At 39.9% G+C, this 11433-nt stretch overlaps 1 protein-coding gene across 1 annotated transcript; it reads left to right on the forward strand.

Moving 5' to 3' along the window:
- The first annotated feature begins 378 nt into the window (after positions 1-378).
- LOC102202797 (phosphatidylinositol transfer protein alpha isoform-like) lies at positions 379-11012 on the forward strand. Its single transcript, XM_005738315.1, has 12 exons — positions 379-592; positions 2908-2938; positions 5722-5867; positions 6225-6316; positions 6554-6561; positions 6673-6747; positions 7580-7663; positions 9005-9082; positions 9199-9309; positions 9420-9542; positions 10089-10140; positions 10233-11012. Exons 1-11 carry the CDS (start codon positions 576-578, stop codon positions 10134-10136), a joined length of 813 nt encoding a protein of 270 aa, XP_005738372.1. The 5' UTR covers positions 379-575; the 3' UTR covers positions 10137-10140; positions 10233-11012.
- The last annotated feature ends 421 nt before the right edge of the window (positions 11013-11433 follow it).

Here is an 11433-nt window from a genome sequence, read left to right on the forward strand (position 1 = left end):
CCTCAATGGAAATTTTCATTTCTGTTCTTTGCCTTCAGGAGTTGAGCATTTTTAACATTAAACTGAAACACTTATTAAAAATGAACCAGTCATACAGATATGAATAAGCTGCTGTTTTGCTATGATGTTATATTATACTGCAGTCTCTGTTTTTGTTGTGTTTGATTTTTGTGTTTTAATGTGTGTTTAATGTGTGTTTTAAAGGCCCCAACTAGGGTCATTGCAGATTAGCTCAGGCTATAAACGATGCGGTGTGTTGGCTGCGAGAATAAACTAAATAAATGACACTGTGAGAAGATATTTAAAGGAAAGTGATAACAAGAAAAGGCAACTTAAACGTTCATTTAAAGACTGGTCGAAGGTTTCACGACTGCACGTGAACGTCACACGGAGGCACCTGAGCTAAAGGTGTGTGCCGCCTCCTTCCTTCCCGCCGCGCCCCTTCGCTCACACACAGGAAGGAAAGCCGGAGTTTCCCGGAGTGAACCCCAGCGGCAGGCAGTGAATGAAGTGCTCCTGTCACAGAGAAGAAGTTTTCTATCTCGTATGCAGCATTTTGTACGGACACGACCGACATGCTGATTAAAGAGTTGTGAGTATCTGAACTTTGTCGCCTTCCACCCGACAAAGGAGCGAGCCGGGACGCGTTTGTGTTGAAATATGGACCATTACAGCAGGATGAATGTATTTGTTTGCTCTTTGAAGTCAGCTGAGCTTTTAGCAGTTTAAAGTGTTACTGAGTCGTTAGCAGGATGGCAGAAATAAAGGACCACTCAGGAAATGATTTAGTCACAGGGTGTAAAGTTTCAAACGGCAGAACTCCAGGACACCGTCAAACTTTAGGTTCGGCTAGGCGCTGTCAGCAGAGGTAAATCCACTGCTGACATCACACTTCAGATTAGTAGGAAGGAGTGCCGCGAGAAAACTCGAAAAGTTAAACTTTCTTTGACTTAAAGAGTTTATTACAGTATGTAATATAAACCGAAGTGTAACATTTCAACGAGATGTTGTAAATGTAAAATATAGTAATTCATACTTGCTTAGCCTCGAACTTGTCAGGAAAACCATAAGAATTGGGGAGGAGTTTGAGAACGTTTAACAAGATCAGGAGCTCATAATGCCAGTTTATCACATGCGCCTCAAATGGGAAGAATCAGCTGCCGGGTGCTTTTACCGCGATAGTGTCATGTGCCAATCATGGCTGGCTGACACCTCTGACATGGCTGTCATTTGACCACAGTGCAAAGTACAATAAGAGGCTCAGGCGTTAAAGAGGATTGCCCAGTGCTGCTTTTTCTTCCAGTTTATGGTCACAGAAACGTAACCTCATGTTCTGTCACCTTCATGCCTGCAAATACTCAGGCTAAAGCAGGTGGGGATTGTGTTATGACATAGGAGAGGAGGCTACGCACGCAGAGCACATGCGCACACACGTAGAGTTTCCTCTAAAAACGTCTGCATTGTTTGTTTGGGTTCTGCAGCGGTCTTGATTACAGCTTCATAATTTCCGCTTCCTCATTTCTAGGTTCCTGTGGTTGCAGAGAACTGACTGCCGTGTTACTTCCTAGTGATAATGATTCATTCCTATAAATCATGATGTTGTTGTGCAGGGTCTGAACAAGCTGGAGCCTCTGGAAGAGGGAGCATTGTATGTGATATTTGCTATCTTTATGGCTGCGCCTCCAGGTTCTGGGTACTCGGACTCAGAAATTATATCAGTTCCATAGCTCCCAGTTAAAGGAACGTGCCACAAGTATTCCAGTAAGTCGCTCCTAAAGGTGTAGAAATAGCCAACACCACCCAAAAAATAATAATAAATCAAATAGGTGGACAAAGACTGCATAGAAAAGATGGGTGTAGCCAACATGACATCAGAGGTGTGGCACTTGAAGAATCTAACACTGATTCTATAGGAGAGTTCACCAAATATTGTGGTAGAAGGTAACTTCTATGAATTTATTTATTAAAACCTCTATTTTAGGGCAAACTCAGCAAATGTAAATTTAAAAAAATAATTACAATAATCAAATATTGTCCTGGTTGCTGTTGAATTAAAGTAATTTAGATAATAATACAACAAAAACTAAAATGCATCCAACAAGATAAATGCACATAATTTGTATTGATTATTAAAATGTTTAACTGACAGCCTGTTTGTGGATGCAACTTGGTAATCAAGTTTGCTATCGTTAACAAGTAGCTCATCACTAAAGCCTCTAATGCTGGCCACTTACTGACAGTGGCTGCACGCAAAGTAAGAACAATTGGTATAGAAACCAAAGGGGACGCCCCAATGGTAATTTCCAGCTTTTATATCCAGTCTCTGGAATCTGTGCAAAATGCAGACACCAATATTCACTAATTAGTGCAGTACCAGACTATTAAAAATACTGAAGCAAACCAGAGTAATAGTATTTATCAGGTCATTATGTGCTCCAAAAAGCATCAAAAACACGGTCAAGAGGTCCAGTCCGTTCTCAGAAGAGATCCTGACCACAAACGCACTGAGGCGAGGCCTGGGTGCAGTGACCTGCCAGAGCTGCTGTTGTTGGCGGATCTGCCAAAGTGACACTAATTCCCATCTTAACCAAATTCAAGTGGTAAAGTGTTATGAAGAGCAGTTGAGCATTGAGGCTAAAGCTGCTTCTTCTAGCAGTTGGTAAATGCGCTGATTTCATCTCTGCAACTTTACATGGAAGTTTGTGGAATCTGCATTTATTAGAGGAACTTTTGGTCCTCTTCCTGCCTCAATATTCAGCCGTGGATGTTGCCACCTAGTCTGGAAGCAGTTTTTCATCAGTTCATCAATAAGCTGGCATCATGTGAATGGGCAGCTGGTGTTAGATGTAAAATGATTTGCAGATTTGGGCAGAGGTTTCTGACTGCGATGTGTTCTTTCTCTTACAGCCGAGTTGTTCTGCCTGTTTCAGTGGAGGAGGTAAGGACTTACTCATTTACTTTAATACCATCAGTGATGGACACTGTAACCATCGGCATCTTCCACTTGCTGGCTCCTGTATACCCTTGTCATTGATTCACACAGTTACTGCATTATTTCTTTCTTTTTGAAATGACTATTTTAAGCAACATTAGACAGTTCTGTGAAACTGTTTTATGCCCTTCACCGATTCACTACTGTCTCTTTTCTCTAGTGACGGTTGTCATTGCTGTGACAGTACCTAGTCTTCATTTTTCCCAGATAAAGTACTTTTACAAATTTCAAGCCTGTTGATCAGCAAATTTTATTTATTAATGCATGGACTTTATTAAATCTAAGCGGTTTCACTTGCATATTGTGCTCTTGTAGTTGGTCTGTACTACATGCCAGGTCCAGGATTCATTAAGCTGTGTTTAATTTGCCTTAGCAGCGGATGGCCCCAAACCTTCAAGAGAGCAGCTTCTGTAACTTTAGACATTTATCTTACAGATTTTCACGTTATGAAACCTTTATTTCTCTGGCTCATTCTACCTCTTAATCCTCATGTTCCATACAACAGTTTTTCTTTTGCTTTACAGAGAGCAGAAGCCAGTATTTCACTAAGCAACATAATCACAGCTATGCAACCGGCTTGCTCGGTGATCCGATTCAGTGTGAAAGTTTGCAGGTTTAATCCTCAATTGCCTTGGTTGAGGTGTGACTGTGTGTGACTGTATGGGGAGGGGGCTGCTCTATTTTGTGTAGTTCATTTATTTGTGCAGTCAATGTGAGACAGCTGTAGTGTTTAGAAGTAATGTTGGGTGGGTTACAGGTTAGAAACTACAGTTGTGCAGTGGGAATACTAATTAATATTTCCTCTTTTTTGTTGTCTATGTTTAATATAAACATAAACGGTAATTAATTATATTGAGTTGAAATGCTGGCAGGTATAGTTTGACAATTTGTGATTGGTAATCTCTATTTCCTTTTTTTTTTTTTTTTTAAAAAGCTGAAAGACCAGTGGCGTGGCGTTTCACTCCACAGTGCAAGGTGTGATTGTAACATTCAGGGATATAAAACAAAAACCCAATCTCCTCCACTGTGTCTACTCTGAGTCTCAGGGAAGCAGATTTGAAAGTTGTGAGGGGTGTGAGTGAAGACTGTTGGTGTGGCAACACAACAGAACAGCTCTGCACTGATGTGCTGAACCTGGAGTAGGACTTGTGTTTGGTCTCATAGCCACAGACCCGTTCAGTTTGCTGATATTTTTTGATGCAATCCTGAATCGCTTTGAGCAATAGCAACATACTTGTGATGAGGATGCTTAATGTGGTCCTAAAAAGAAAATGGAAACTCTGGAATATACTTTCAGAAAGACTGAAAAATACGTTTACAATCAGATTCTTATAAAACATGAAATTGCTTATTCAATTCTTTTTTTTCATTTGAATTTCTAATCCTATTACAAAACTTAAATGTCAAAGCACAGCATCGCAAATTCTGAAGGTGTGGTATGTTAAGGTGTTTCAACGAGCAACCATTTGAGTCGTTCTAACACTTGTCCTCTTAAATGAATGCCGAGTAAGACTTTAATCCAGTGATTCCTGCTCTCATTAAACCAGTAAACCGTTCAGTCACATTCTGCACCTTGTTTTTGTTTGGAGATCGTATGATGCAAGCTGGCAGGTTCACTTTTTCCCCTGACTAACAGTTTGAGCTCTTTGCCCAAACATGTTTTCCAGTAGTGATTGTTGTCTGCACCTACACATGGTTCCTGCCCCCTGACTGCTTCTGAAAGACTGTGAGACATCAGCGGCAATGACGAGGCACACTGGTTACACATGGCAAACCACATTCCTGAGTTTCTATTCACGGCATCAAAACTGAGCATCCACAGCAAGAAAAATGGGTCACCAACTTCTTTGGTTTAAGGAGTGGAGGGCAGGGCTAGATTGTACTTGTCCAGCTAAACTACAGGAGGCAGTACATGTGGCAACTTTAACCGAAATCCACAAAGAGTAAGAAGAGCCAACCATAAAAAAAAATAGCAGTCATTTGTTTGTCTGGTTCCTCTGGAACCAGGTTTTACAGCTCTGGGTGACGTGTGTGTACGGTGTGTGGCTGACACCACCAGTGAAGTGAGTCACACACTTTTGCCTGACTCGGGAAACGTTAGGGGAGGGAAGATGTGGGGAAGAACAAGTCATGGAAATGCTTTACACTGCTGAAGTCTGTGTGTAGGGACATATTGGAAAATGGTTAACTCGGGCTCATTTTACATAAATGGTTAACTCAGGTCATGACAGGCTTTTTAAAGAGAGGTTTTTTAACCTACCTTTTAAATGCTCTCCTATCTGTTTTTCTTTTGACGCATTGAACTAAAAATCATAAACCTTGCCTGGATTTACGTTTGGCTGATCTCCCATATAACATTGTTTCATTCACCACTGGAATGACACTGTATCCGGATCTCCTACAGTGTCTCAGCTTGATTTTCATCTTTGGAAAGTGAGTTACAGGGAAGCAGACAGTGTAGGTGGTGAGTGAAGATGTGTTTATATAGCCAAAAGCTCCTGAATGTGCCAGCGCTGGCACACTAGCACAGACCACAGTTTATCCTGTCTGATGGATGTTCTCCCTCAGAACCTCAGGCAATGTTAGCATGGTGACGATCACTCTTGACATGACGTGCTGTCTGCACACTTGGAAACTCTTGGTCAATAGAGACAGATTTTATCACAAATGATGATCTTTCACATAGTTCATTGTAGTTTCAATCCTCCTTTCTACTTTTGTCCTTCCAGTACCAAGTGGGTCAGCTCTACACAGTAGCAGAGGCCAGTAAGAATGAGACGGGTGGAGGGGACGGTGTGGAGGTGCTGAAGAACGAGCCCTATGAAAAAGATGGAGAGAAGGGACAGTACACCCACAAGATCTACCACCTGCAGACGTAAGCAGCGCAGCTCAGCTTCAAACACGCTGTACTATGTTGAAAGCGGTTGAAATACTACACAAAAAGTTGTAAAAACACTGATTATTCTTACTATTTCCCCTAATTGCAAATGAAATCATTTTGCAGAGAGCACTGGAAAAACTTTGCCCTGTGGAGACCACAACTTTGACCTCACCTGCTTTTTGCTCAGCTTAACAGAGATGAGAATGATTCCCATCTCTGTTGCTCTGTAATAAAAAAATGTTTTTCCAGAAAGCAGAGTGGGATGTAAAGAAACTGCTTGATGATAATCTGTGTCTTATTATATTACAGTTTTATGTGGCTACATTAACATTTGCCTGTTTCTCTCTGCAGTAAAGTGTCAGGTTTCATCGCTAAAATTGCTCCAAAAGGTTCTCTGACTGTTCACGAGAAGGCCTGGAATGCATATCCATACTGTCGAACCAGTGAGTCCACACACACACACACACACACACACACACACACACACACACACACACACACACACACACACACACACACTCACATGCTTACAATGTCTCACCTCACATGTGTGAGGCGAGACACCAGAAATGCGTTTGTGTGAAATTACACAAAAAACTGAAGTTTAAAATCTGACTTATCTGAAATCTTTCCCTCTCTGCATTATCTTCCCAACTTGGTCCACTTTGTTTCTGCTGCAGTCCTCACAGTATGTATTATTTTCTTTTGATGGTTCGGATAAAAGTTCAATTTAAACTTCACAGGAGCTACATTGCCCTTAGTGTTAGTTAACCTGATCGTGTCTCACTCATTCTTACAGAATGAATACATGAAAGACAATTTCATGATCAAGATCGAGACGTGGCACAAGCCTGATATGGGGGATCAGGAGAATGTAAGTGCACACAGTACTTGACCACTTAGATCTACCATATGTTTTCAAAATGACTTTGGATCTTGATAAATGAGGTATTCAAGTTCAAAATATTGCGATGCACATTGTGAAATTCCTGGATTTAAAATCGCACCAGAAGTCAAAGTTAATAATTGAAATCGTAGGAGGACCCAATCTGTGTGACTGTAAGGACTTCTGAGCATGCTCCCGGTGAGTCAGCAGATGGTGTCCAAGGACATCTGCACACAGATGTGGAGCAGGGCAGCGTATCTTAAATTGAAAGTATACACTGCTCAAAGACTTGATCATCTCATTATAACACAAAGCTGGACTTTAGGGATATCGTCAGAAAGTTTAAACCGTTGTGAGTTTATTTCACCTGCTGTGGTGCAACAGAACGTGACAAGAAGGCACAATCTTTGGCGTGTTATGCATCTGTCCAACACCTCAAAATATAGCCACGCACCACCAGGAGCTCACTGATGCCCTGATCCAGCTATTATGTTGCAGCAGCAACAACTACCGTTTACTAGTATGCAAGGGTCAAAGTAAACACAAGGTTTTGTGCATATGCATGTGTAACTTTATCTTGATTGTGTCATACCTGCATATTGATTACTCATCAATCTTCATATTTATGGAAAAGACAGCTAAAGCACTGCTGCAGTTTTATATCTTTGAATTAAGGGGCAGCAGTTAAGTTTGTCATTAACCAATAGGTCATTATTATGCAGCTTTTCATTTTAAGTCTGACCTGTTCCCTGTATTTATCAGGCAACCAACCAAATATGAAGATATATATATATTTTATTTTATTTTTCCTTGTCTGCAGGTGCATGGACTAGATCCAGACACATGGAAGGATGTTGAAGTTGTTTACATTGACATTGCTGACAAAAGACAAATAGATTCAAAGGTATGTGATTTGAAAAAAACAAACAAACCGTCTTTAGGTGTGATCATTTTATTTATTTTGAACCTGTGATGGTTGAGTTAGCACACCTGTTTTCTTAAACATTGAGTACATCAGTTTACTGTTTGTTACGCTTTATATGAGAGATGCTGAACTTGATTTGTGCTGAAGGTCACTTGTAAAAAATGGGTCAGCCATTTGTCTTACTCCTGCACTTGCAAGTACATTTTAATGTCTTCATTGAAGGGGGAAAAAGTCAGTAAGTAAATCGAAATAATGTATCCTGGGAGTCATATTTTAGTCACTCTTAGGTTTTTATATTGTTTATATGTCTTAAAGGTAAAGAATAAACATTCGTGCTGTTGTGCCATACACATAAAACCAGAACTCCCAGCATAGGACATTTGATGTTAGTTAATTTGTTAGTTTTTCATCACATTTTAAGTAAGATTTGACAAAACTGGTATATAAGATGATTTTTGGGGTGTTTTATCAATTATCTAGATTATTTCATTAAAAAATAAATTTTTAGTAATGTGGTATTTGCGCTAAAACCTGTGTGGCTGCTGTGCTCTTTTCTCTTCATTCTTTTGGATGAATTCTCTCTGGACTGTCAGCTTAGTTTAGCTACAGGTCCCCCGCTGCTAAGAACAGCCAACAACCAGCACGGTTGTCAACATGTTCAGTTACACTCACCACCCCGCCAGTCATTACTAATCTTTTTTTCTAGCTACAGTCCTCTATATATTTATTTATCAATCAGCTCTAGCTAGCTCTGGCTCATGCGATATTAGCCTTCATGTCAGAATGTGTGTAAACAATAGTGTTGCTTAAAAAAAACCCTGGTGTTTTGCAGTAACACATTCAATTCATTTCTTTGGGGTCAAAATGATGTCGGTGGTTCTAGAATAGAATAGAATAATCCTTTAATTGTCCCACAAGGGGACATTAGGTTGTAACAGCAGCAAGAAACACAATAACAACAAAGAAAAAGATAAAAGGACCCGGTCAGGTTGGAGCTGCTGATACTGGCCGGAAGCTACAAGTGGTGTGTGTGTGTGCGCGTGTGTGCGTGTGTGTGCGCGTGTGTGTGTGTGGGGTTTTTTTGGGGTTTTTTTTTTTCTTGTCCTTTTGATCCCACATACTCCAAAATGCAGTATTTAACAAATGAGCTGATGTTTAAGGAAAGTCAGGAAATATGAGATGATGGGCGGTTTAATTTAAGAGTTACTGGATTTTATAATGGCAAGTGTTGAAATGACCCCCTTGGTTCTAGTGTTAATATTATAAATGATGAATGTGCCCTGTTACAAGCTACATTGTATTGCTTGTATTCATTTTTAGGATTACAAAGAAGATGAGGATCCAGCCAAGGTTAGGTCGGAGAAGACGGGCAGAGGGCCTCTGGGACCTGACTGGAAGGTACGCTCCCTCCTTCTCTTCACTGTGGCTCACTTCATTAAAGCTCTGAATTGACTGTGTTTACAGGTCTGGAGACTTTGTGTATTTATGTTGTGTGTACCTCTGTGTGTTTTCAGAAGGAGCTACCAAACAAAAGTGACTGTCCACACATGTGTGCCTACAAGCTAGTCACTGTTAACTTTAAGTGGTTTGGACTGCAGAACAAAGTAGAAAACTTCATTCAGAAGGTATGAAATAAAAAGTGCAGAATAAATATAACCTAATGCACATATTTCTGCACAAAAAACAATAAATTCCAGTGTGTCCTGACTGTCTTTCACACGTCCCCTCTGTTCAGCAAGAGAAGCGTTTGTTCACCAAATTCCACAGACAGGTGTTCTGCTGGTTAGACAAATGGATTGATCTGACGATGGATGACATACGACGTATGGAGGAGGAAACGCAGAAGGAGCTTGATGAGGTGACTGAGGACTGTATATTAGACCTGCTGGAGGGTGGAGCAGTATTTCTTTGTTGCCCTTCACATTTATTGAGATCTCTTATGTAGGAAAAAAAGGCAGTTTTAATATCTGAATTTTAGTTCATGAAAACAGAGCTCATTGGCTCACTGTGGTGTGTTACAGCAGCATGTTTGTGTTGTCTTTGTCAGTAAAATCAATGATCTGATGAAATTAACAGTTCAACTGCTCATGTTATCAATTCTTGGTGACTGGTAACAGTGAGTTGCAATATGCAGTGAAGAATTTAAAGTTTGATCTCACTGCTCCAATGTGCTGCAATGGTGCTGCTCCCTTTGTTTCTGCTTGAAAACAGTTGTTATAAAAGCAGAAACGGCCCCAAACACTGTTTATGTGTTTGCCTGTAATAAGATCAAAGTATTTTGGGTCAATGTGAAGAAGGATCTTTCTAAAACAAGAACTGGGAGCTGAGCAGTATTTCACATCACTTTCTTTAGTGCACTAATCTGGTTTTCTACCCTTCTAAATAATGTGTCTCCATGTCACAGATGAGGGTCAAAGATCCAGTTAAAGGCAGTACGGCTGCTGAAGACTAGCTCAGTGAGTATTTAACTGGTGCTCTGAAGAATTTTCAAACTGAACCTAAATGTTCAATCACTCTTCAATTGTGTTTGTTCTCTTCTCCTCTTCAGCTCATTTTGATACTGGAAGACTTGACTCCACTCCCTGACTGGCGCTGCTGAAACTGGACTGCTATAAACAAGAAAAGCATTTACGTCCCAATAAAAATCTTGTCTTAATAAGATCTCATTGTTGTGAAGCTGTTGTGTATATTTATGTATTATGCTGAAATACAAGTACAGCAGCTTTTAGTGCTTTTAAAGAAGTGGGTTGCAGGTTGAGGGAGAATTCTTATTTATGCTTTTGGTCGTTATATCTTAAACCACTGGGGGGGACAGTGCAGGTTATCTCTGAAACAACATTCCACATTACTGTAATCTTTTTTTCTTTTTCTCCCCCTTCTCCTCATCTCAGTGACTTATTGTTTACGTACCTGCAACTGCAAAATCTCCAGTGTTAATAAGATTTTATATTTTTCTTATCTATAAATTGTCTTGTTGTGTCTTAACTATAAGTGGACAAATGCTTTCAAAATCTCCAAATTTCTTGATTTCATAAAGGGCTCAGACTGGATAATCCTCCACCTTCCTCTGCCTCAAATTATTTCTTGTAATCAGATAGATATTGGGGGTGGGGGTGGGGGGGTGTTTTGTATTTCATTGGGTTGATGATTTGTTGATATGTGTTGAAGATGTGTTGCTGATAATGTGCAAGAAGACCCTGAACTCTAAGCAGATTTCAAAATAATTGACACTACAGCCACTTCTGTCTTGATGATTGTTCAGATGTCTAAGTCTTCCATGTACTGAATGAAATGAAAGAACCTGGATATAAATATGAGTTATAACATTGTTCATTGCATTTGTACATATGTATTTGTATCTCTGTAAGTGTCTCGGTGATCTTTTAAACCTTCAGCAACACCCCCCCACCAAAGACCCTTTCTGTGATATAGCTGAATGTCTTTAGACCATGCAGATCATACAATATCCAGAGTAATTCATAACATTTATTGTGATTTTGACCTTTATTTTCTGTGACACATTTGGGTGCCACAAAAAAGGAAATGGGCTGTCAGTGCCCTGGAGAAAAATATTCACATGTGCGTTTTGAAACTAATTTTTTTTTTTTTTTTTTTTAAAGCTTTAAAATACTTGGCAGAAGTCAAGTCTTGATTACTGGCATTTAATATTGTTGAAGACAGGAGTCTGATTCCTCATGCTTTAACAGAAATAGTATTTAGTTGTTTTTTGTTTTTTTTTTAGCATTATT

This window comes from Pundamilia nyererei, unplaced genomic scaffold (assembly GCF_000239375.1).
Source record: "Pundamilia nyererei isolate P.nyererei 1_Seehausen unplaced genomic scaffold, PunNye1.0 scaffold00083, whole genome shotgun sequence".
Taxonomy (NCBI): domain Eukaryota; kingdom Metazoa; phylum Chordata; class Actinopteri; order Cichliformes; family Cichlidae; genus Pundamilia; species Pundamilia nyererei.

What these genes read in the sequence shown, in the direction of transcription:
- LOC102202797 (XM_005738315.1), top strand. An exon ending in TGCCTGTTTCAGTGGAGGAG is followed by an intron (nt 2,939 to 5,721) that starts GTAAGGACTTAC and finishes TTGTCCTTCCAG; the next exon opens with TACCAAGTGGGTCAGCTCTA. An exon ending in AAGATCTACCACCTGCAGAC is followed by an intron (nt 5,868 to 6,224) that starts GTAAGCAGCGCA and finishes TTCTCTCTGCAG; the next exon opens with TAAAGTGTCAGGTTTCATCG.